This window comes from Bos indicus, chromosome 19 (assembly GCF_029378745.1).
Source record: "Bos indicus isolate NIAB-ARS_2022 breed Sahiwal x Tharparkar chromosome 19, NIAB-ARS_B.indTharparkar_mat_pri_1.0, whole genome shotgun sequence".
In the NCBI taxonomy this organism is placed as follows: Eukaryota; Metazoa; Chordata; class Mammalia; order Artiodactyla; family Bovidae; genus Bos; species Bos indicus.
In genome coordinates, this window is record NC_091778.1 from 11,233,278 (window position 1) to 11,260,451 (window position 27,174).

Consider the following 27,174-nt stretch of genomic DNA (forward strand, 5'->3'; position numbering starts at 1 on the left):
CGACCAGAGTTAGGTGAGACTTCCTGTTAATACAAGACAGTAAATCTTCCTACTGCTTATACCGTAGGAAGCAAGTTACACTGGGGTTTTGCAACTTACATGAGAAGAAACTGGTCTACCTATAGACTTCTGTAGGGTATCAACTGGGAGGGACAAGACTTGGAACGTGGGCATTAACCAGGAGATTATACAAGGTTGTCCCATATGATCCCAGTTAGAAAGGAAAAGGCCTGTTGATGACTGTCATGTCTAAGAAATGTCACGTTTTATTGACCCTCAGTAACATTTAAAAGACTGCTTTAGCTGTCCCAAATTCCCAGCTAGTAACAAAAAGAATGCCTTATTTAAAGTTTCTTCAAACAGCTTGGCAGTAGGGAGGAGAAGGAGGAGGAGAGAGACACCAATTTACAGTGACGCGGCACAGAGAATGTTCTTCTAGGCATTCTGCTCAAGAACAAAGAGCCCTGTTTTTCCTAAGCACAGACACAAGACTACCTCACTCAACTTTTCACCAAGGCTTACTGGTGTGAAAAATAAAGGTTTCTTGAAAACTGGCTCCTGCTGCTGACAGAATAATACCCACTGCAGTAAGGAAGGCCCCATTCTTCTCTCATAAAGCAAAATCCAAAAGGCACAGAGCTCCTTCAGTCTGCCTAATCCCCTCCTCCAGTCTCCTCACCGCCTAGCCTGGGACTCCAGTGGTAAATGAACTGTTCACCAGCAACCTGCAATGGTAGCTTTTCTTGGCACTACTGATTTGCATGTTTACAGCAACTTTTCTTATTGAGTTCTAGGTGCTCTGCATCACTGCAACCCTCCTTACATAAGAAGAGTGAGTTCCTGAGTGGCACTGACAGCACTGAATCTCAGCTTCAGGGACCTGAAAGTGCATGTGTTCCCAGTCGCTCAGGTGTGTCTGACTCTTTTTTGACGATGGACTGTAACCGACAGGCTCCTCTGTCCGTGGAATTTTTTCCAGGCAAGAATACTGGAGTGGGTTGCCATTTCCTTCTCTGAGGGAATCTTCCCACCCCAGGGATCAAACCCGAATCCTGTACCTCCTGCACTGCAGGTGGATTCTCTACTTCTGAGCCACCAGGATGAAAGTGCATAGGCGATTCTAAATGTGGCCAAGCAAATGACTTGCTCCAGTTTAGGATAGGCTGTTAACAATCACCTTTAAAAAAAGAAATGAAATGAAGCTAATGTCAAAACTTATGGGGTTTTTTGGGGCTGGCTAGCTATTTATATAGAAAAATTGAGAAATGTGAAATTATGAGATGAAGGCTGAAATTTAAAAGTGCAAGTCATCTCTCACTGAGTTTCACTTAACAGGCTTCTTACCAGTCTTTCTGTCCCAAATTCCACACCCCATTCCCAGTCTCCAGCACAACCAGAGTAGGAATTTTAAAACATAATTTTATTATCTCACTTCTTGCTTAGATCCCATTCAAAAGACAAAGTCCAGATTCTAGCTAGACACACAGTGTAACTCTTCATGATCTGACCTCTGCCTCCACTCTGGTCTGGTTTCATCTTTCACCAGTCTTCACCTAACTCGTACTAATTCATACTCATCCCTAAGGATGATCTTTCCAAAGACTAGTAGAGAGGTGACAGTTAAGAGCACTGGCTCTGTGACTAAGTAAGGTAAGTTACATCGTTAGGCCTCAGCCTAGTCACCTGTAAGATCAAGATAATAAAAGTAACCACCATGTAGGTTTGCACTGACATCCCCATGAGGGCTTGGAAATACTATCTATTGTTTTTATTATTACATACCTGTTAGTTGTTGTTTAGTTGCTAAGTCGTGTCTGACTCTTTCGACTTCATAGACTGCAGCCCCCAAGGCTCCTATTTCCATGGGATTTTCCAGGCAAGAATACTGGAGTGGGTTGCTATTTCCTTCTCCAGGGGATCTTCCCAATCCAGCAACTGAACCCGCATCTCCCGCACTTGCAGGTGGATTTCTTACCACTGAGCCACGAGGGAAGCCCACGTATTAGCTGAGTCCCTATATATGCTATTGTGGCACTGATCGTTCCATACTATAATTGGCCGTTAACTAGTCTCTCAACACCTGACCGGGGGTTTTCAACTACTCTCTCTGCTCCCCTCCACCACCACATACCCAGCACCCCTGAGATGCGGGATGTGTAACTATAACCCACTCCCATGTATAAGTATAACCCACTCTGGCAAGTGATTCTTAAAACTGTCACCCCTGGTTCAAGTTTTCACCTCAATCAGTGGTTCTCAACTGGGGAAGATTCTGCCTCCCAGGGGACAGTGGCAATGTCTGGAGACCTTGTTTGGCTGCTGGAATTTAGGGGAGGTACTACTGGCACCTAGTGGTTAAAAGCCAAGAAAACTGCTAAAGAGACTACAGGCAAATGGCAGGCCCCGAATACAAAGAATCACCTATCTCAAAATGTCAATGGCATCAAGGCAGAGAAACCGTGAACTCAGCAGTAGGTTCAGGAATTACTTTATCACCAGCATCAAAACAATGCCAGACAAATTAGAAGCATTTCACAAATGCTGCATAAACAGGAGCCTATAATTAAAGCATATTCTGTTAACAATTTAAGTCATCACAATTTATAACCAGTATGTATAAACACATGGAAACTAGCTAATCCCTACTGGCAAATCACTATAGGTCCTTTCTATAAAGATCAACATAATATATTTTTCCTATTGTTTTCAAATCAACACTTCACTCTAAAAATCCTTTCTATTTAATCTCTTCTACTGAAATAATGCTGCCTACCACAGGAGCACCAAGATAGAAGACAAAATGATTAGTGTTCTTTAAAGCTGAAAAACTTGAAAATGCTAACACCCACACTCCCTCTCACAGGGCAGTCAGAGGTAGATGCCGGCACCTTTCATCACATGCTTTGAGCTACAATTCATCAATCATTGAAATTCAAATGAATGCAGAGGTTGTACATGGCAGTTTCACAGAGAAATGAAAAAAATTCCAATGTCAAATATCATTAATAAAGTTGACATGCTTTTCTGCTCACATATAAAGGACAAGCAAGGGCAACGCACACAGCCTTGTTGCAAGCACCATCTGTTAACTCAAAATTACAAAGTCTTCTATGCTTTAAGATAAAGAATAATGAATCTGGAAGAAGTTGTAGACAAATATTAGAAATGTAACTGAGAATGAACTGGCAGAGCAGAAGTCAATAAAGCATTTTTCAGGTGCTTAAAGTTTGCAATTCTTCTAAAAGAGCAAAGCAACCTACAAACATTTACCAAGACTGACTTAAAAAGACAAAGCATGTTTTTCCCATAAGACACAGAATATATCCAATGTCATCTTTCATATCTAGAAAAACTTCAATGCCTCCTCATGTAGGTAGCATAACACATTTCATGAATGAGCAAACAAAGTATCTGCAGATATTCCCCTCGAAACTGCCCCTTCTAGTAAGATATATCCTTTTATGTAGTCAACTACTTTGCCTTCCCCTGTAATTAATGCCCTAGTGAATCAAACTCAGTGGCACAATGAATGCTATTTTCAGATGAAGCATGTCAAATAGTAGGTAACACCTCAGTAACTGTTTCATTAAACCAACCACTCCGCACCAGCACCAAAGAGACGAGTATTCCGCTTCCCGCCAGTTATGACTTTTTCATGCCTTACCGTCCTCTGGGGCAGCAGAAGCTCCTTCAGGTAGAACAGGCTGTAGCTCCCCAGTTTCCGAGTTATTTTCCGAATCAGTCATTTGCATTCCTTCCAGACGACTTCCTGTAGCATTAGTCCTCAAAGAGGGAGAAATGACCTTATATTTTGGTATAACCTGTCAGTGATATGATAATCTAGATTTCCTTCCTTCTGAGCAAACTAATAGGGTATGGAGCATCGGGGTTTAATACTAAATTTCAAATTTTACTTTTAAAAGATTCACTTACAATGAAAGGTTATAAAGTGGTAGCTTGCATCAATGTCAATATCCTGGCTGAGACAATATATCAGCATTTTGCAAAATGTTATCATTAGGGGAAACAATGTAAGGTACACAGGCTCTCTCTATCCTTTCTTATAATTGCATGTGAATCTACAATTATCTCAAGAATTCCTAAAAATAAATAGAAATGGAAGTCCTTAATAATATGTCCTTACCAACACAGACATAGAGAACAGACTTATGGACATGGCTGGCAGGGGAGGAGGGAAAGGGTGGGATGATGGAGGAAGTAACATGGAAACAAACATAACCACATACAAGAGACAGCCAAGGGGAATCTGTATGACTCGGGGAACTCAAACAGGCTCAGTAACAACCTAGGTGGATGGGATGGGGAGAGAGGTGGGAGGGATGGTGTAGTGGGAGGGGGCATGGGTAAACCTATGGCTGATTTATGTTGATGCTTGGTAGAAACCAACACAATACTATAAAGCAATTATCCTTCATTTAAAAATAAATAAAATACTAATAGTAACATGTTCTCACCAATATGGAAAGACTTTTAAGGTATACTGAATGAGAAAATAAGGTGTACCAGTTTTATTAGGAAAAAAAACTATACGGCCACAGTTATTTAAATATGCATGAAAACTGAGAAGACACAGCATATATAAAAAATTAAGAACAGCAGGAATGTGTGTGGGCAGGGGGCTGGAAAACAAAGCAGATGGGAGAAAGATGGGGAAACTTAATATTCTTTTTTTAACTTCCATTTTGAACCATTTATTATTAGTATTTAAAATTTTTGCTTATGCTACCTTAAATCAGGCAAGGAAAAAAAGACACAAGCTAGAAAACATCACATGAGCCAGGCTGGCAGTATAATTAACCATAAAATGAGGGGGGTTACGGCTATGAGCTTTACACGATTATAAAGGATTTTACAGTCTACAAAAACTATACATTCGTACACATTTAATCTTTATGACTAAAGGCAGATATAAACCTCTGTAACAAAATATAAAAGCTAGTTACAGCTTTCATCTTAAAAGGAACCTGTGTAAAACCAGACTAGGAAATGGGAAGGACAAGACAATCTCCAGTGATTGTCACATTTCCCTGCTTAAACCTGAGCCAAAGCAGAAAGCAAAGCCACCAGTTGTCCTTTTAGATTTGGTAATTATTCAGATCTAAAAACTCGATGAAATAAAGTAAATTTAAGGGATATTAATCTTTCTCTAAATTTAATTCAAAGTTCTTTTCAAAGTCTCCAAGGTAAAACTATTCCATTGTTTAAAATTAGAAATGATATTTAACAGCCATAAAATAGATGAGCAGATGGATATTAAAGGCTCATCTGCATATTCACAGACAATACACCCCACATTCACTCTCTTAGGCTGATGGAAGTTTAACTGATGTGACTGGGATTTGAGTTCATGTTTCCTGGGAGAGAAATAAAGGTACTAATGACCATGTATATAAACCTTTTCAGGAAATTCCAACTATGTATTTTGAGGGTACTTTCATAAAAGGAAAAAAGGATGAGATGAAAGCAGAAAAGCAGTGGTAAAATTAAATTGCCAGAAGGTCTCTGTTCCACACAAAATTCCTATAAAGACCTATGGGCCACAATAAAGTCCAGCACAAAGGAGTTTGAAAAGCCTGGGACAGATGGGGAAAAAAGCTGACTCAAAACCCCACAATAAAGAGATCACACAAGGATACATTATTATCCTAACTTCAGTGAAAATGAGCTCTAACTTACCCAAACTGAACTTCTGCTACTATCTCATTCAGTTAAAGAAAAAAGGAAGGTCTCTGATACTTTAAAAGTTCCTTTTTAATACAATAAACAAATAATCTGCTAAAAAATTAACAAAGTAGAAATTTATTTTGTTTATTACATTGTAGATAAGTGCCAACCAAAGCTACTAGCTATTATTCTATTATATAAACAAAAGAACTTCATTTACCCCAAGGTGACCATTTTTCTTCTTTTTTCAACAACAGGTACGCCATTGAAAACTGCAACCACGACAGCATCTGAATCCAAAGCTTGACACTGCCGATCTTCAGATTTCGGCAGAATGTCACTGATACTGACATGGGTCAAGGCTCGGGGAGAACTGTGCCTGCTCCCAGACTGAGAGCTTCCCGGGGAGACTACAAAAAAGGAAGGGTATATTCAGAAGGAAGGCAAACAAAAAAGGTTCTCTCTCTGGTTTCCACTTATGGTTATGTTAGTCGCTAAGTTGTGTCTGACAATTTGCGACCCCACTGACTGTAGCCCACCAGGATCCTCTGTCCATGGGATTCTCCAGGCAAGAGTACTGGAGTGGATTGCCATTTCTTTCTCCAGGGGATCTTCCCAACCCAGGGATCAAACCCTGGTGTCCCACACTGCAGTTTCCACTCAGGAGATCTCATTATATGTACATTTTTAAACTGCAGGAAAACTCAAAAACAACTTTTTGATGCCAGGTATTTAAATCTCAGGAGTCCAGAACATGAAGCCTGACGGTCGCACTTTCTTACTGATGGTCTGTTCTGTCACGCGATCAAGGGGTTTTCAACCTGAGTTCCAGCATTTGGTGCCTTTAAAGCAGCTATACCATAAGGTCAGTTTCAACAGACATCTATCTACCAAAATTACATTTTGAACTCTCCAAACTCACCTTCAGCTAGAGTCTGACAGTCCCCCTTTGAACGGCTATTTTCCCCAGAGTCTATTGCTCTTCGAAGAGACAGACTACCTGCTACACTGGACCGAGCGGGCTTGGGTGAATGACTCTTCTTATTTGTGGCTGCAAAGACATTTTAAAACATTTCTGATTATGATAAAATGGCACAAAACTTACTACCTAGGCAACCAGAGAAAGGTTTTATCTTACCATATATGGAAGGAATTCCCATCTACTGTGTCCAAAAATAAACAGAACACTCTGGTCCCAATTGGTTTATTTGGGGTTTTATGCCAAAAACATTCCTATTTCATTGCTTGTGTTCTTACAAAAGTAGAAAATTATCAGTGAACTCCAAAAGAAAAATCATACCAGACACAAACTCCAATCTCAATTCAATTAAACCAAGTACCAAGAACAAAACAATAACCACCAAAACACTTGGAAACTATAAAACATTATTGGGTTAAAAATAAATCAATGCTGAATTAGAAATAAACCACAATTATAATACACTAAGATGTCTGTGGCTAAAATAGTAATTAGAGGAAAATGTATAAAATTAAAAAAAAAAAAACCAAACCTGAAACGAAAGGACCAAACATGCATAGACTCAAGAAGATGGAAAAATAATAAAAAGAAATAAGAAAGCAGGAGAGATGCATTAAAAGGTAATGAACAGGTTCAATAAGGTAGCAGGATATAAGATCAATAACCAACTGACTTTTTACACAGCAGTAAATAATCTGAGAACAAAATTAAGAAAACAATTCCATTAACAGCATCAAATAGAATAAAATACTTAGGGAAAATTTTAACAAAGAAATGTAAGACCCGAACACGGAAAACTATCACACATTGTTGAAATAAAGAAAAGAGGGAAAATACTGTGTTCATTAACTGCAAGACTCAATACTGCTAACACAGCATTATTCCCAAACTTGGTCTACAACACAGATTCAACACAATCCCTATAAAAATTTCAGCTGTCTTTTCATTGTTGATGTTGTGAATATTGACAAGCTGATCCTAAAATTCATAGAAAAATGAAAAAGATTCAGAATACTTCAAAGCAATCTTGAATTGAGGACTCACTTGTAGGATTTCACAACTCTGCTGTAAAACTACAGTATTCAATACTGTGGTAAAGGAAAAAAAAAAAAACATCAATGGAACAGAATTCAGAGTTCAGGAAAAAAACCTTATATTTATGGTCAAAAATTAATATAATTAATTTCTGACAAGGAAACCAAGATAATCCAGCTGGACAAAGGGAAAAAAGATGGACAAAAACAAGCGCTGCTAAGAATACGGTGAGACTGGAATCTTTATACGCGGCGGAAGAATGTAAAATGGTGCAGCTGCTGTGAAAACTGTATGCTCCTGCTGTGCCGTGCTCAGTCATATCTGACTCCTTGCGATCCTATAGCCCACCAGGGTCCTTTGTCCATGGGATTTCCCAGGCAAGAATACTGGAGTGGGTTGCCATTTCTTCCTCCAGGCGATCTTCCCAACCCAGGGATCAAACCCGAGTCTCCTGTGTTGCAGGAGGATTCTTTACCACTGAGTCATCAGAAAAGCCCACAAAACAGTAAGGCCATGCCTCAAAAAATTAAACTTAGTTCTCATATAATCCAGCAATTCCATTCCTAAGCATATACTTAAGGTGAATAAAAACATAGATTCACACAAAAAAACATACATGAATAGTCACAGCATCATAATTTATTACAGCCAAAAAAATAGAAATAAAAAATCAAAGTCCTCATCAACTGAAGAGTAGATCAAACAAAAAGTGGTACCCACAAACAATGAGGTATCATTCAGCCTTAAAACAAAATGAAAAAAGACATGTTACAACATGGATGGCCCTTGAAAATATTATGCTAAGTCAGAGAAGTCAGATACAAAAGACTTGATGTTGTGTGACTCCATTTATATGAAAAGTCCAGAAGAAGCAAATCCATACAGACAAAATAGATAAGCAATTACCAGGATATAAGGGGAAGGGGAAGATGGGAAGTAAGGGTTCCTGAGTATGGAGTTTACGGGGAGAGTAAATGCAGCTCTTTGCCCCTTTCCTGTCTGCCCATCTATTGTCCTCTAACCTTCAAAGAACTTAATTATAGGAATGAGATCATGAGGCAATTTAATCCAACTTCTGACTCTTCCTCTCCTGAATGCACACCTTGCCTTGCTGATTCTTTTCTTAGATAAAAAGAAGAATGAAGAATTAAGCAGTTGAAAAAACTGACTAGCTCTCTACTTCCAATCCCTGGAGGAGGGCAAGGGCAGTATTCCTACCTGGAGAATCCTCATGGACAGAGGAGCCTGGCGGGCTATAGTCCATGGGGTAGCAAAGAGTCAACTGAGCAACTAAAGCAAGCTACTTCCAATGGCGCCCCCAAGCAATCCTTGATCACTTGGGCAAGATAACTGATAAATCTGAAGGGAGAGGCACCCAATCTGCATGCTGTCAGAACGATGCAGAACCCAACCTCTTGCCTCAATTCACTGAGATTCTCCTCCCAACACCCACATTTTTCCCTTTAAAAAAACTGTCACAGCTGAGCACATGCCTTGGGCTTGGGCTTTGGACACAAGTCTACCAATTCCTCAAACTGCTGGCTTTCCTGATTAAAGCCATCTTTTCTTTCTACTGACATTTGCTTCTCAAATTATTGGCTTTTAAGCAGTGAGCAGCCAAACCTAAGTTCAATAATAAGAGGAATGATAAAAATGTCCTAGACTTGGATAATGGTGAATGTCACAAAACCCTGTAATAAAAAACTGATGAACTGTACATTTTGGGGGGAAAAAAAAACATGCTGTGAGAAAAAATTATGACCAATTTCTTCACTGCAAAGTAAACATGTACTACTGGTTAAGGAAAGAAAATGAAGAGATGCATTAACAGAAGTGAAGGCAGGAATTAACATAATAAAAAGACAGACACCACTCTTATGGCAGAAAGCGAAGAGGAACTAAAGAGCCTCTTGCTGAAAGTCAAAGAGGAGAGTGAAAAAGTTGGCTTAAAACTCAACATTCAAATCACTAAGATCATGGCATCTGATCTCATCACTTCCTGGCAAGTAGGTGGGGAAACAACGGAAACAGTGACAGACTTTATTTTCCTGGGCTCCAAAATCACTGCAGATGGTGACTGCAGCCATGAAATTAAAAGACATTTGCTCCTTGGAACCAAGTTATGACCAACCTAGAGAGCATATTAAAAAGCAGAGACATTACTTTTCCGACTAAGGTCCGTCTAGTCACAGTAATGGGGTTTTTCCAGAAGTCATGTCTGGACCTGAGAGTTGGATCATAAAGAAGGCTGAGTGCCAAAAAATTGATGCTTTTGATCTGTGGTGTTGGAGAAGACTCTTGAGAGTCCCTTGGACTGCAAGGAGATCCAATCAGTCAATCCTAAAGGAAATCAATTCTGATATTCATTGGAAGGACTGATGCCAAAGCTGAAGCTCCAATACTTTGGCCACCTGATGCGAAGAACTGACTCACTGGAAAAGGCCCTGATGCTGGGAAAGATTGAAGGCAGGAGAAGAAGGGGATGAGAGAGGACGAGATGGTTAGATGGCATCACCAACTCGATGGATATGAGTTTGAGCAAGCTCCGGGAGATGGTGAAGGACAGGGAAGCCTGGCATTCTACAGTCCATGGGGTCACAAAGACTCAGACACGATTGACTGACTGAGCAACAACAGTAAGATGAAATAAATCTAAGAATTAGGTCTCTAAAGAGATGAATAAAATGGACAAGCTTCTAAGCAAGTCAAGGGAAAAAAATAAGAAAACACAAATAAGCAATGATATAACAAAAAGTTAACATCCCATATGCAGAGGGAGTTTTTAAAATTTAAAGGAACAGAGTAAATGACTTTATGCCAATACATTTATCTAATAAAATGAATTTGCTAGGAAAATTAATTATGAAAATTGATATAAGAAGCAAAAGAAATATGAGGACACCAATAAACACACAGAAATGAAAAAGGCTGTTAAAAGTTTTATTCCCCGAAGAATTACTCAATAGTTTTATAGATGAATTTCATTACACTTTTAACAAACAGATGTCATGTTAAAATAATTTCTCAGCATAGAAAAGAACAAAGGCTTCTGAATTTATTCTACGAGATTGGCATAAAATCACAACTAAAATATGTTAATGAAAGAATAATGAAAGTATAGCTCTATTTTACTGATTTACTACATATTCAAGAATCCTAAGAATTAGCTGGGACTTCCTGGTGGCCCAGTGGTTAAGATTCCACATTTCCACTGCAGGGAGCACAGGTTTGATCCCTGGTTGAAGAACTAAGATCCCACATGTGCAAGAAGGAGGGCATAACTTCATAGTCAGTCCTCCTTATCAGTAATTCAGCATCCAAAGACTCAACCAACTGTGGATTGACTGAAAGTAATCTGTGGATAGGAGGACCATACAGTGCAAACCCATGCTGCTCAGAGTCAACCGTGTACTAAAAGATTACAAACCACAACCAAGTAGACAGACTCATTCTAGAATTCCAGGAATGGTCAGTATTAAATGACATCATTCTCTGTGTTCACAAAGTAAAAGGGCAAAATATGATTATTTTGACAGATGACAACAAGCATTTGATATCATTCTATACAACTTCTTGACTTAGAAAAACTCTTAGTAAGTAGTGTTGACAGAAAAAAAAAGTACAACCTAAAAGTTGAGAATTATGTTTTATTTGGCGGAGTTTCTGAGGACTTCTGAGGGACTACTCTGAAGTCAAGGGAGGAAAAATGTAAGGGTTTTTGCAACAAACATCAGGTAACTGGAACATCAAAAGATAACAGTTAATTAAAAAAACACAAGATATCCCAAGTTAATGAATTCAGCACTTTTCTACATATGGGAAGATGCAAGAGTCTGAGCTCACTGAAATCATTCCTTTAATATGCACTTCACCAATCTAAGGGCTTCCTGATAGCTCAGTTGGTAAAGAATCCACCTGCAATGCAGGAGACCCTGGTTCGATTCCTGGGTCAGGAAGATCCACTGGAGAAGGGATAGGCTACCCACTCCAGTATTCTGGCCTGAAGAATTCCATGGACTGTATAGTCCATGGGGTTGCAAAGAGTCGGACACAGCTGAGCAACTTTCACTTTCACTTCACTCAGCAAGCTAGGGTCAGTATCCTGTTCTTTCTCATTCACAGTTCCTTTAAGACTCTCCCATTCTGAGTTCCCTCAGGAAGGTGTAGTGGCTTGAAGGCTGTAACAGCCTTTGGTTTACTGCTATGGCACACATTTATCATTCACAATAGGAAAAGAAGTACTGGGTGAAATGGTGGAAGTCACAGGTTCTAAGGTTCAAATTCTTGGCTCTGCACTTACCACTGTGAAACTCCAGGAACCTTTAATGCCCTGTGCCTCAGTTTCTTTTTCTGTAAAGTGGGGATAAAATTAACTTGCCTCACAGAGTTATTGTTGGGATTAAATGAGTTAATACATGTGACTTAGACTACTTAGAATAGTATCCGTTAAATAATAAACACTTCGTAAATGTTAACCATTACTGCGGTTAGGAAAAGGGTATCTTTTTCAACTCTATAAAAACTACCTTTTGAAACATATAGCAAAATTTGAACTTAATGAGATAAAAACTAAGGAATTCTTAAATAGAGTTTAAAACATTACAAAAATTCTGTAACTGCTATTAGTTAACATCATTCCAAGATCCCAGCCTAGACAATACAATATGAAAAGTAAATAAGCAGGAAAGGAGTGGATAAGCTATGACTTTTGCTGATGATATGACTATATACTTAGGAAATTCAATATAACTGACTAAAAAACTTAGACTTTAAAAAACTCACTAAGTGGGCTAAACACAAAATAAACATATAAAAACCAACACTCTTCCTATAACCAATAACCAACAGTTAGAAAATATTATGGAAGGAAAAAGAGATCCTATCACAATAGCAACCTAAATTACAATGTATCTAGAAACTAATATTAACAAGACATATACAGAACTTATACGAGGAAAACTAAAACTCTGAAGAAATATATGTGTGTAGAGAAGGCAATGGCACCCAACTCCAGTACTCTTGCCTGGAAAATCCCATGGATGGAGGAGCCTGGTAGGCTGCAGTCCATGGGGTCACTAGGAGTCAGACACGACTGAGAGACTTCACTTTCACTTTTGACTTTCATGCATTGGAGAAGGAAATGGCAACCCACTCCAGTGTTCTTGCCTGGAGAATCCCAGGGACGGGGGAGCCTGGTGGGCTGTCGTCTATGGGGTTGCACAGAGTCGGACACGACTGAAGCGACGCAGCAGCAGCAGCAACAGAAAATTACTGTTAGTCGCTCAGTTGTATCCGACTCTGTTACCCCATGGACTGTAACCCACCAGGCTCCTCTGAAAAACGGAATTCTCCAGGGAAGAATACTGGAGTGGGTAGTCATTCCTTTCTCCAGGGGATCTTCCCGACCCATCGATCAAACCCAGGTCTCCTGCACTGCGGGTGGACGCTTTACCATCTGAACCACCAGGGAAGGCTTGAATACATGGAAACACCACATTACTCAATTTGAATGCTTTGATACTTAAAAGATGTCAATTCCTCAAATTAAATGTTAATTAATGCATTAAATGTAACATAATTCCAGTCAAAATGTTTTTCTGGAAAAGTAAACATGTAAGAACCATCAAAGACATCTTGAAAACAAAATGAAGGCAAACATATCACGGCATTATAAACTATACAACTACAGTGGTTAAGAAAAAGGAATGTGGGTCTGGTAGACAACGGAACAAACATTTAGCTTAACATTACTAAACTGCTGTTTTGTATGTTTTAAAAAAGTGTCCCACTGGCAATTTCACCTGGTCCAACTGTATGAATGAATTTAAAAACAGAACTATGTAAGTATGAGAATTTGGTCTATAATATAAAAAATGAATTTCATTTTGCTGAACAGAAGAGACTCTTCAAAAAACATGTTTCATTTTGGTGGGTGGGTTGGGCAGGGTGGACACTGAATTTACACACTGTCATGGAAAACAAGTTACATATGGAATAATGAACTAAATGTAAAAACGTTAAAAAATAAAAACAGAATCAAGAAAGCTAAGTGTTGTTTTAGAGCTGAAAAGGCCTTCAAATGAAAACATTAAACCCTCAAAGAATGAATACTATTAACAGATGTTGAAAATAAAAAATTTAAAACTTAATGTTTAGCAGAAAACAAAAACAAGTGACGACAAGGGAAGTATCTGAAGAAATATGTAACACAAGTTTTCTGCCAAAGTCCATCCAAAAAGCTTTACTTCTTTTGGTTTAAAATTGTTATTTCCTTGACAACTAGATAAGGTTGAGTATCTTTTAATACATTTATCGTCCTTTGGTATTTCTTCTTACCTTAATAACTTAATCATAACCTTTACTCATTTTTCGACTACATCATCACCTCTATTCAAAAGAATTCTATGTATTTGGCAATTACCCTGTCCTATTCATGTCTGCTATATTATTGCCATCAGTATCCAGCATTAATATATCTCATTGTAATAAACACACATATGGAAAGCTCAGAAGTAAAGCCTCACATACATGATTAACACAAGTATCCGTCAAAACAAACGCACAGTGGAATATTATGCATTCATTCATAGAAGAGAAGAAAATGTTGACATATGCTAGAACATGGATGAACCTTGAGAAGCTTATGGTAAGTGAAATAATCCAACCACAAATAAAATAAGTTTCCACTTATATGAGGTACCCAGAGTAATCAAATTCATAGACGGCTACCAGGGGATCGAGAGAGAGAAAGAAGAGATAGCAATCGTTTAATAGGTATGGAGACAGTTTCTCAAGATAAAAAGAAAGTTCTGTGGGTGGATGTTGGCATTGGTAGCACAACAATATGCATGTAATATTCAATGCCATTGATAACTACACTTAAAAAGGTTAAGACAGTAAATTTTAATAAAATGTGGTAAAATTTATCATGATTAAAATAATTTGTTTTTTAATTAAACACAGAATTACAATATGAATCAGCAATCACACTCTAGGTAAATACCCTCCAAAAAAATGAAAGCAGATACCTGAACAGATGCTGCACATACATTTTCATATCTGCATTATTCATAATAGCCAAAAAGTGGGAAAAATCCTTATGTCCATCAAGAGATGAATGGATAAACATACGATAGCATACATATATATAAAAGGGAGTATTACTCAGCCTTAAAAAGAAATGAAATTCTGACACTTGCTACAATATGAAGACTGAAGAAATTATGCTGAAGTGAAATAAGTCAGACACAAAAAGACAAATACTGTATGATTCCACTTATATGAGATATCTAGAATAATCAAGTTTATAGAAACAGAAAGTATAATAGTGGTTACCAGAAGAGTATGGGAAACCGGGAACACCGAGTTACTACTCAAAGTATATAAAATTTTAGTTTGGGATGATGAAAAAGTTGAGATGAATGGTGGTTATAGTAGCACAACAGCATAAATGTATCTAATGCCACTGAATTATATGGCTAACAATAACTAAGACAAGTATATGAAAACTGGCAACAGAATAAATCCTAAAAGTATTTTCACAAGAAAAAAAATTTTATTTTTAAAATTTTTATCTATGAAAGGATGGATGTTCCCTAAACTCATCGTGGTAATCGCTTCTTGATGTATGTAAGCCAAATCACTATTCTATGCACCTTAAATTTATACAGTTCTGTAGGTTAATTACTTCTCAATAAAACTAGAAGAAAAAAGGAGAGAAAAGTGACAAAAATAAAGGAGTCTCTTTTTTTTTTCTCAAAAAACAAAATAAAACAAGTTTGATAGTAAACTTTATGTTATTAATATATATATATTACCACCAAAAAAATCCAGGTAAAAAAAGCAGGTATGTTTAAGAAAAGGAAAACAAGACACAGATGTCAAACTCCTTCCTAATTCCACCACCCCTCCAGGAACCACCCAATTTATGTGACGCTTCTCGAAGGAGCCGAGCAGTCATGCTCTGGTTTCCCAACTCATTCACTTCTGCTATACCCCTCCATGGGAATGGTTCCAAAAAGGCACATCCAACCTTCATCTTGATGCCTCTCAATGACAGACAACCACTCCACCTTTTTTGAGATGCATTAAAAAAAAATTTTTTTTGAGATTTCATTTCTTTTGTTATTCTCTACCTTAATGATTGCTCTTTTCAATTTCCTTTGCTACCTTCCCTAACAGGCCTTTAAATGTTTAAGTGCCCAGAACCAAAACTTCTCTTTTCCATTTAAACTCCCTTCATACTTGATCCCTGGTTTTAAACAACATCTGACACTGCTGACTCCCAACTGTTTATATCCAGCTTTACCCTCATATACTTCAGATTTACGAAAGCATTCAACTGCCTCTGAGATATTTTACTGGATCTAGCAGACATCTCAAACCAAACATGTTCAAAAAATTCCTGCCATGATACCCCATGGCCCACCATCCCACACCTGCTTCTTCCTATTTAACTTGCATCTCAGTTAACGATACCACCAGTCACTAAGTTGCTTAGACCAAATACTTAAACATCATTCTTAGTTTTTCTCTTTTCCTAAACCCTTTCTTACCAGGTTTGTGGGAAAGAACTGAGCCCTCATGGTTTAAAATATCCACTGTATGTAACAGATGAACTTCTCTCCTGTGTATCTAGAGTAGCACGAGTTATATATCATCCTTGGGAGACTTTAAAAAAGATTGGAACCTCGGTAAAGAAAGGCTGCTAGACTATGAGCAAGTCCACCTACTCAGTGCAGAAACTCGAGTAAGTCAGAGTATTTCATACAAGCTATTGCTATAGGTTGCGAACTGGTCTCACAACTTCCACTCTCAATCCTTTTCAGACCCTCTCCACACAACAAAGCAATCTTTGTTTTAGAAGTATATCAGATCATAAACACCCCTCTGATTTTTATTGTCTAGAGACTTCCCCCCAAAATCAGAATAAAACTCGAACTGCTTACTGAGGTCTTATAAGACCCATGTGATCTAATAGAGAAGGAAACGGCAACCCACTCCAGTATTCTTGCCTGGGAAATCCCACAGAGGAGCCCGGTGGGCTACAGTCCATGGGGTCGCAAAGTGTCAAGGCACAACTTAGCAACTGCACCTGATCAAGATCCTGTCTCTCTGACGTTATCTCCTGTTACCCTCACTTCTGCTTAGTTCACCATGTTCAGCCAAACTGGCCTTCCTTCGGCCTTCAGCCATGTAGAGTGAATCCTGATAGTGACTTTGCATTTTCCGTTCTGTTTACCCTGAAGAATGCTTCCCCCAGACCTCTGCACGGCTCCCACTCCTCAACCTTCAGGTGTCAGTTCAACGCTTGCCTCTTGAGGGACTTTCTTTCACTTGCTCTCCCCACCCCACTCCTCTGCTGTGGAATTCACAGGACTTTTTATCTACAGAAATAATCTTTACCTGTCTACACATTTTAATGTCCAATTCCTATCACATGAGTAATGAATGCAGGATTCATGAGAGTAAAGATTTTGTCTTATTTGTTGCCCAATACAGAATAAGCAATCAAGAAATGTTAACTCTGTTATATAGCAGAAAATATACAAAGTCAGTTTTGGATGGAAGAAAAAGCTGTATGTATTTGTAGTCCTAAGTAACACTGAGGGAGATATTTAAATATTATTATTCTGAAAATAACCTCTCCCCGAGTTTCCCAAATGACACATGGAGAAATAAAACTAAGCGGATCTTTTTCACTTACAGTTTCGTATGTAACAACTGGCAACTGATGACTTTGCCAAGAGCTCCATTCCCAATTCCTGTAATCTGCTGGAGTTCTCGGTCCCACATGCGGCCAGGGCTGCCTGGTCAGCAGAAAGGAGGCTCGCTGCCATGTCTCCAGAAGCAGCACTGCTGCTCTTTATTTCTGAAAGTGTGTTCTTTATATCAGCTTTACATCGAACTTCAGCCATTTGAGTTTTGAGTCTTTTTAGCATCTTTAAATCAGAGGGAACCCGCCACATTGCCTGCTGCTTCCTTTGGTCTTTATCTTTTCGAGAATACGATGCTGCAGAGAGGAAGTAACAAGTCACATTAACATAGACCTTAACATTCATGAAGCCATTCTGTACTGTGCATATAGGCAAATTTGAGGTGCAAGTAACCTAAAGCTCTTTAGGTGGTACCAACAATAAAAGCATGCATTAAATTCAATTAATGAAAACAGATACAAGTATCATAACTCTATTGACACCTACAAAGTTAAAATCTGGGTCACGTTTAGTTGTTGTTCAGTCATTCAGTCTTGTCCAACTCTGCGACCCCATGGACTGCAGCACGCCAGGTCTCCCTGCCCATCACCAACTCCCAGAGTTTACTCAAACTCGTGTCCATCGAGTTGGTGATGCCATCCAACCATCTCATCCTCTGTCGCCCCCTTCTCCTCCCGCCTTCAATCTTTCCTAGTATCAGGATCTTTTCCAATGAGCCAGCTCTTCCAATCAGGTGGCCAAAGTATTGGAGCTTCAGCTTCAGCATCAGTCCTTCCAATGAATATTCAGGGTTGATTTCCTGTAGGATTGACTGGTTGGATCTCCTTGCAGTCCAAGAGAGTCTCAAGAGTCTTCTCCAACACCACAGCTCAAAAGCATCAATTCTTTGGCACTCAGCTTTCTTTATAGTCCAACTCTCACATTCATACATGACTACTGGAAAAACCATAGCTCTGACAACACATACCTTTGTTGGCAAAGTGATGTCTTTGCTTTCTAAATACGCTGTCTAGATTTGTCAAAGCTTTACTTCCAAGGAGTATCTTTTAATTTCATGGCTGCAGTCACTGTCTGTACTGATTTTGAAGCCCAAGAAAATAAAATCTGTTTCTACTTTTTGCCTATCTATTTGCAATGAAGTGATGGAATCGGATGCCACGATCTTAGTTTTAAGCCAGCTTTTTCACTCTATCATCCTCATCAAGAGGCTCTTTAGTTCCTCTTCACTTTCTGTCATTAGAGTGGTATCATCTGCATATCCATAGTTATTGATATTTCCCCCAGCAATCTTGATTCCAGCTTGTGAGTCATCCAGTTTGGCAATGCACATGAGGTACTCTGCATATAAGTTAAATAAGCAGGGTGACAATATACACACTTGACATACTCTTTCCCAATTTGGAACCAGTCTGTTGTTCCATATCCAGATCTAACTGTTGCTTGCTGACCTGCATACAGGTTTCTCAGGAGGCAGGTAAGGTAACCTGGTATACCTATCTCCTGAAGAACTTTCCAGTTTGTTGTGATCCACACAGTGAAAGGCTTTAGCCTACTCAATGAACCAGAAGTAGATGTTTTAGTGGAATTCTCTTGCTTTTTCTATGATTGAACAGATGCTGGCAATTTGATCTCTGGTTTCAGCCTGTACATCTGGAACTTCCTGGTTCACGTACTGTTGAAGACTACCTTGAAGAATTCTGAGCACTACTGTGCTAGCAAGTGAAACGAGTGCAACTGTATGGTAGTTTGAGCATTCTTTGGCATTGCCTTTCTTTGGGATTGGAATGCAAACTGACCTTTTCCAGTCCTGTGGCCTCTGTTGAGTTTTCCAAATTTGCTGGCATATTGAGTGCAGCACTTTGTCAGCATCATCTTTTAGAATTTGAAATAGTTCAACTGGAATTCTATCACCTCCACTAGCTTTGTAGTAGTGCTTCCTTAGGCCAACTTGACTTCACATTCCAGGATGTCTGAAACTAGGTGAGTGACCACATCACTGTGGTTATCTGGGTCATTAAGGCCTTTTCTGTATAGATCTGTGTATTCTTACCATCTCCTCTTAATCTCTTCTGCTTCTCTTAGGTCCTTGCCATTTCTGTTCTTCATCTGTGTCCATCTTTGCGTAACATATTCCCTTGGGAGCTCTAATTTTCTTGAAGAGATCTGTAGTCTTTCCCATTCTATTGTTTTTCTCTATTTCTTCACATTATAATAACTCAAATCTGAATTATACATTTAACTCTAAATGTGCTTTCTTCTTTATATTTATTCACTTTTCTCAAATTTTCTATACTGAGCTTTTAGTATGTTCACAATTAAAAAATAAAAAACAAAACAGAAAAAGCATAAACCTAGAAGCCAAACACTTAGTCAACTATGTTATACATAGTATATAAAATATACAGTCTAACTCATTTTAAAAAGGTGATTTACTGAACTGTTATCCAATGTGGATGCAGGTATTAAGTGCCATGCTGCCAAGTCGCTTCAATCGTGTCCGACTCTGTGCGACCCCATAGACGGCAGCCCACCAGGCTCCCCCATCCTTGGGATTCTCCAGGCAAGAACACTGGAGTGGGTTGCCATTTCCTTCTCCAATGCATGAAAGTGAAAGTGAAGTCACTCAGTCATGTCTGACTCTTCGCGACCCCATGGACTACAGCCCACCAGGCTCCTCCGTCCATGGGATTTTCCAGGCAAGAGTACTGGAGTGGGGTGCCATTGCCTTCTCCATTAAGTGCAATGGAATATCATTGAAAAAAAAAAAAATTACTTCCCTGTCAGTGAGTCTTTGCGGTCATTAAACTAATAATACTTTGTTTCTTCTAAGAGAAAGTAGTTGAAGTTGTTTTTAATTTCTTTTCCCCAACTCAAATATTAAAGAGAGAAATGAGCAAGGAAAAACACACAATTTCTATGCAGGAAAGAGAAAAGATTCTGGAAATCTAGGGATTCTGGAAATCAAAGAACATTATGACTGACTCAAAGCAAGAAGAAATCAAGTTCCTCACCCCCAAAAACACCCCTAAACTCCTTAAGAGGTACCCTAACTAGACAGAAGAACAAGTCCTTTCCTAGCAGGAATGACAGCTGACCCTGCTCACACACTGCAACAATCCATGCCGTAAGAGAGGGAAAAGGCAGACACCACGGTGTGTTCAACAGCCACTCCCTCACTTCCACCATGCCTGCAGAGTCCAGCCTGTGTTTAGGTGTTAGGCAGGCCAGCACTGCTGAGGGCAATGAGAGCTGTCCTTTGCTTGGCCCCAGAGGGTACGAGCCTACGACTGGTCTAAGCTTATTCCTCTTGGAGCATTTAGAGTGGGCACATGACTAAGAATTTCAGCCAAAGTTGGGGGAGGGGAGAGAGAGCCTCCATTCTGACTGGGAGATTTTATTATGTTGGGGATACAGCTAAAAGTAGAGGAGCTTGAATTCAAACCAAGGAGTCTGCCTCCAGAGTCTTAATACTTTGCTCTCCAGCATCACAGGAATAGGTCTTTTACATCCCATCTTTTCTTTCCTGATAGTGACACACTCCTGTGCCTAAATGATGCCTGAAACTGTGGCAGTCATCTTAACGTCATGCCAGAAGAGGCAAGAAAACTGCAGGAAGACCATCCCTTGCCCTGCCTTTAAATACCTGATGCACATGGAATCACTAACCTCCAGATGGAGTATGTATAACAAAGTGCCTTTATTCCTGTTAGTTAAGGCACGATTAGCATGATTTTGCTACTTGCAGCTGAAAGCATTCACAATAGACTATTAGGAGAGATTTTAGAAACCCAGGATTTGGTCTCAGATCAACCATTTAATTGCTGTAACTTTCTTTAAATCTTCCAGCTTCTGAGTCCATTTATTTATTTGTGAAATGAAGACAATAATATATATTGTAACAGGGCTGTCCTGAGGCTCAGGAGATCCAATGGCTATGAAAGCACAGCGTAGCTCCCATTCAACCCCCTGTCCACCAAAGTATCACAGCAGTGTTTAAAACCCAAATCAGATGTTACATTCCTGCTTAGGATCACCGAGGAAATATCAGTAGAGCACACAGGCCCTGCATTATCTGATGCCACCTCCACTTCCGCGGCTTTCCCCTCTGCCTCTCGGTGGCTCAGTGCCCCTAGTCCTGCAGCTCCGCTCGGCAGCCATGCTCTGTCCTCACCCTTCTCACATGTTCTCTTCCCTCTGCTCTTGCTGCTAACTCAGACTTACCAGGTCTGATCGGAAATGTCTCCTTCTTCAAGCACCTAAACACACCAATTGCTCCCCTCCTTTCAAATCAGTTCTTACCTAATTTTGTAGAGCACACTATATTACAGTAAGGAAGACAGACAAGTAGAATGTGAATAACTTAGAGGCTGAGATTACATCTTAGTGATCTTTGCATTCTAGGCCATGCAGCCTATGGCACAAAATATTCAAAATGTTTTGCTAAATAAAATCTTTGTGGCTATCATGTCCCACCCTACATCTACCTGGACTTAAAGAAGAAAACCTGTATTAACCCACATGATTTAGTTTACTATTACTAGAAACTGACAAGAATTTTTAAAAGTAAGCCCAATCAAATGCTAAGCACTGGGCTAGGCAGGGGATACAAGAGTGAACAGGGCAAACACCCAGTCTTTGCCTTCACAAAGCTCACAGTCCAGCTGAGAAAAAATGAAAATCCATTCCAGTACTGTGTGGTAAGTGCCAAGACGGGAGAGTGTAAAAGTGCTATGGAATCTTGTACCACAGGAGCCTGACAAGGATACTCACCGCACTGAGGACGAGAAGCCTTTCTGAATCTGTCAAGTTATAAGGTTAAGAACTGAGAGTCTCATCTATAACACTCATTCGCCTCTTTCAAGAAGGACAGTTATCCACAGCTCCTCCTTCAGACTTCAGTGTCCATCCCACCACCCCCCTTCTGGTAACCTAAGCTACTTCAGAGTGCTCTGTTGTTGTTGCTGTTTAGTTACTAAGTTGTGTCCGACTCTTTTGCGACCCCACGGACTGTAGAGTGCCAGGCTCCCTGTCCAAGGGATTTCCTAGGCCAAGAATACTGGAGTGGGCTACCATTTCCTCCTCCAGGGGATCTTCTCAATTCAGGGATCAAACTCGCCTCGTGTGTTGGTGGGTGGATTCTTTACCACTGAGCCATCTGGAAAGTCCTCTTTACCGTATTACAATTAGTTGCCAAGCCCCATAAACTCTACCTCCACAAGTATAACTCTTTGCTCTAAGTAAACTACTTCTCCACTGCCCAGGTTAATCTGTTCCCTAGAGGTTTAAAAGAATTTTTATAATGCCAAAAAATCCTGAAGATCTTACCCCAGCTCCACACGTTATAATGACTGAGAAAATACACAGAAACATATGAATCTGTCCTCTCATACTGGGAATGACAATAAACATCTACAACTGTATCCTGATTAAATTTTCCTTTCTGATAGTTTTCTTAACACTGCAAGCTTTCTAAAATATAGTTTGAATCAAACTATTCCTAAACTGAAACAATGGTTACCCACTGTTCACTATGAATAAATTCCTCGGGCAAGCCTTTCACAGAACAGATCCAACTTGCCTTTCTATCTACCACTGCGCGTACCTCAAAATCAGGTTCAGCCACACTATCTGTTGTTCATACCCTGATGCCCCTTATGATGTCCCTTTTATGAAACAGTGGTTAAGAACAAAAACCTAGAGTAAGCCTGATACGTGACAGGTGTTCACTATGAACAACTCCATGCCAACAAATTTGATAACCTAGATGTAACTCCTTGAAAGTCAATGTGCCAAACTCACAGAAGAAAAAACAGACTATATGAATAGGCCTGTATATATTAAAGAAATTCAGTCAGTAACAATACCTTTCTAAAACAGAAAGCATCTGGCCCAAATCAATCCACTGGTGAATTCTACCAAACATTTAAAGAAGAAATTATAAAATTCTCTACAGTCTCCACAAGAAGCAGAGGGAATACTTCTTTACTGAATCTATGAGGGCAGCATTATTCTAATATCAAAGTCAGACAGACATTACAAGAAAACTACAGACCAGTATCTCTGACGAACACAGATACCAATAACCCTCAACAAACTATTAGCAGACTGAATTAAACAATATATTTAAAAAACCATACATGACAACCAAATGAGATTTATCCCAGGTATACAAGGCTTGTTCAATATTTGAAAATCATTTAATGTAATCTATTTACATCATATCAATAGATGCAAAAAAAAAAAAAGCATTTCACAAAATCCAGCAACCATTCACAATAAAACCTCAGAATAGAGGGGAACTTTCTCAGCTTGATAAAAGAATATCTATGGAAAATTTACAGCTAGTATTATACTTTCTGGTGAGAAACTTAAACGCTTTCCCATCAAGATCAGGGACATCTTTTCACCACTCCTTTACAACCGCTACAGTAAGTTCTCGCTAATGCAATAAGACAAGAAACGGAAATGAAAATATACAGATCGAGAAGGAAAGAATACACAAAGAATACAAAATGAACACTAAAATTCAAGCAAGCATTTTAATAAAAGAAACCTGGATCTTTCTGTAACGTTAGCCTTAAATACCCTCTCACAGAAAGGTCATTTTTCACTTGGCTTCCATGACTCTCTTCTCTCTCCTCTCCAAAGGCTCTTCATCTGGCTCATCTTCCACACACGCAATAACAACAGATGTTCACCATAATTATGTTCCATGGCACCCCACTCCAGTACTCTTGCCTGGAAAATCCCATGGATGGAGGAGCCTGGTGGGCTGCAGTCCATGGGGTTGTTAAGAGTCGGACACGACTGAGCGACTTCACTTTTCATTTTCATGCATTGGAGAAGGAAATGGCAACCCACTCCAGTGTTCTTGCCTGGAGAATCCCAGGGACAGGGGAGCTTGGTGGGCTGCCGTCTATGGGGTCACAAAGAGTCAGACACAACCGAAGGGACTTAGCAGCAACCCTTTTAAAGGATTTCTTGAAACTCTTTCTCCTGAAATCTTCTACTCCCTTCGTTTTAATTACTTAGCATCACCTCTCGGCAGATAACTGCCTATATTTCAGTCTTAATTTTTAGCTATCTGCTAAGCATCTCTACTGTGATATCCCGCTGGTATGTCAAACTCAATATGCTTAAATCCAAACCTTGTTCTTCCTCTCTCTTTCATACCCCATCCCCCTTGTCACAGACTTTATCATTTTGATCTAAAACTCAATTCATTTCATTTATATTATCCATTTTAATAGAAAACTTTCAGAGAACAGAGATCTTATTCTGTTTATATAGTTTACATTCTTTTCTCTGACACTGAATTTTTCAAAAACAATATTTTACTTGTCTATAAAATATGCTATTCCTTGGACAACTGTAATTTTTCAACCATAATTGTATTGTTGGGTATTTTCAAAGAACTCTGATTGTTTTCTCTTTGGAATATACTCCTAAAAATGAAGTTACAGGATTAAAGGATAGAGGTATTTTACATCTACTACAAAATTTTCCTTCAAAAAGGTTAAAACAATGTATACATCCACCTGGAGGTTCAGAACTTGTTTGCTTCACTAAGTCTTTGCAAACAACAATGGTTATAATTTAAGCAAAATCTTTGCTAATAAGTTTTTTTTAAAGGGCATTTGTTGATCACAAGAACTATGTGTAATTTAAATTTTCTCTTTATAATTTTCTACATTTTAACTTTCTACAATAAAAATGCCTCAGAAAAAAATCATATACAATGTGATAAGTGCTGTTTTGTACCAGCATAATACAAAATGTACTTGAATGATAGAAAAAGGCAACTGTTTCTTAGCCTGATTGGAGACAGTCTTTCAAACTGAGGACCCAGGCTTTCAGGAAGTATACTTTAGGAACAAAGAGAACTAAATAATCCAAGTTCTGATCTATCTTCCACTAGAGCAGCTCTATTTCTGTTTTCTACACTGAGGCTCTGCCTTAAACTCTACTTGAAAAGTGAGTTCTGCTGCTATAAAGAAGCATCAAAATCACTGTTCTAAATCACTGATTTGATTTGTAAAGTACTACTTTTTTTTTTTTAGGAAGGTAGGAAAAATGTTCAGTTTATTTTAGAAAGCTTTCCAACAAAAATGGTTTCAAAGTATGCCATTTAAAAGTAAATGTCTAGCACTTCCCTGGTGGCACAGTGGCTAGGAATCCGCCTGCCAATGCAGAGGACATGGGTTTAACTCCTGGTTTGGGAGGATTCCACGTGCTGTGGAGCAACTGAGCCCGTGCGCCACAGTACTGAGCCTGCTTGCTGCAACTACTGAAGCCTGTGTGCCTACAACCTGTGCACCGCAACCCGGGAGTAGCCTCCACTCTCTGCAACTAGAACGTGCCCCTGATGTCCACAACTAGAGAAAATCTGTGCACAGCAACAAAGATCCAAAACAACCAAGTTTTAAAAATAAAATTAACAGGTGTAAGTTTAAAAATGGGAAAACCTGTGTCTAAAGTTTAAAAAGTCCACATGTGACTATACTTGCAAATTTATTTAAGTGTATACATCATATTACAGTAACACAAATGTAATTTCATTTAACAAATAATTTTTTTAAAAATACTGCTGCTAACTGGTATACATTTTTAGGCTACTGAACATCAAAGCATGAGTAAACCTTCTATTTGTTAACACACAGTCCCACTTAGACATCAAGGTACTCATGAGGCCTGCGAAACTTTAAGTCCATTCACAAAGAGGACAACTGTAATTCACATGGATCAAACTGCCCAGTAGTCACAATCTACAAGGCAAATCATATCAAAACCTTTTTACAGGCACTTTGACATTATTTTTGTACAAAATACCTTTGAACAATAACAAAAAACTGATTTAATTGATATATTTTTATAAAATACAACGAAAAATCAATTTGTGACAGAAACATACCATGTTCCAACACTTAAGATATCGGAATTTAAATTTAAGAATTCTTTTGGAGAAGAACAGAAAAAAGGAAAATTACTGTTCATATTTTACCTGTGGGCTGAAGTGAAGCAGGGGGCCGAGGCTGTAAGCCCCACAAATTTTCCATACTGCTCCGGTCCTTAAGGTCCAAGAGATGTATTAAAATTAAAGGATCGATGTCTAATAAACTACTGGTAGCAGCAGAGCACAAGTGTGCTCTTCTTGACATTCTGCTACTGGCACCCACATAGCCATGGTTACCACCTGCAAAAGAAAGAGATACAGAAAATGAAAGCTACATGTAATTGGACAAATTCAACTATACTTAAAAGAAAAAAGTAAACTGGTTAATGTTGTTTGAATACTTATGGACCTATCTCTTAGGAGCTGGTGTTCATGATGAGACGCACAAAGAAACCGTATCGCCAGAGAAGTGTACAAAGAACAGTGAATGACCACTGGCCTCATTACTACTCAAAATTTAGGAGTTACCCACAACCCCATCCTGCGTGCATGCTCAGTCATGTCAGACTCTTCACGACTCCATGGACTATAGCCTGCCAGGAGCCTCTGTCCGTGAAATTTTTCAGGCAAGAATACTGGATACTGGAGAAGGTTGCTATTTCCTCCTTCAGGGGAATCTTCCTGACCCAGGGATCAAACCCATGTCTCTTGCATCTCCTGCACTGGCAGGTGGATTCTTTACCACTATCGCCACCTGGGAAGCCCCATCCTAAACCCCAGAAATAAAAAGGCGAGAGCATGTACAATATACACAACTGGGGAATAAGTGTTAAGGAAAAGGACAATGTTTCTTACAACCCAGAGGT

General features: G+C 39.1%; 1 protein-coding gene across 5 annotated transcripts in view; it reads right to left on the bottom strand.

The window, feature by feature from the left end:
- Positions 1 to 27,174, bottom strand: part of TRIM37 (tripartite motif containing 37) — a 151,561-nt gene that overhangs the window by 21,748 nt on the left and 102,639 nt on the right. For all 5 annotated transcript variants that reach the window (XM_070772568.1, XM_070772564.1, XM_070772565.1 and 2 more), the window contains 5 exons: positions 26,417 to 26,608; positions 17,406 to 17,711; positions 6,608 to 6,736; positions 5,906 to 6,095; positions 3,665 to 3,783 (listed from right to left, as the gene is read on the bottom strand). In XM_070772568.1, the coding sequence (XP_070628669.1) occupies positions 3,665 to 3,783; positions 5,906 to 6,095; positions 6,608 to 6,736; positions 17,406 to 17,711; positions 26,417 to 26,608 (936 nt within the window). The remainder of the gene's footprint in view (positions 1 to 3,664; positions 3,784 to 5,905; positions 6,096 to 6,607; positions 6,737 to 17,405; positions 17,712 to 26,416; positions 26,609 to 27,174) is intronic.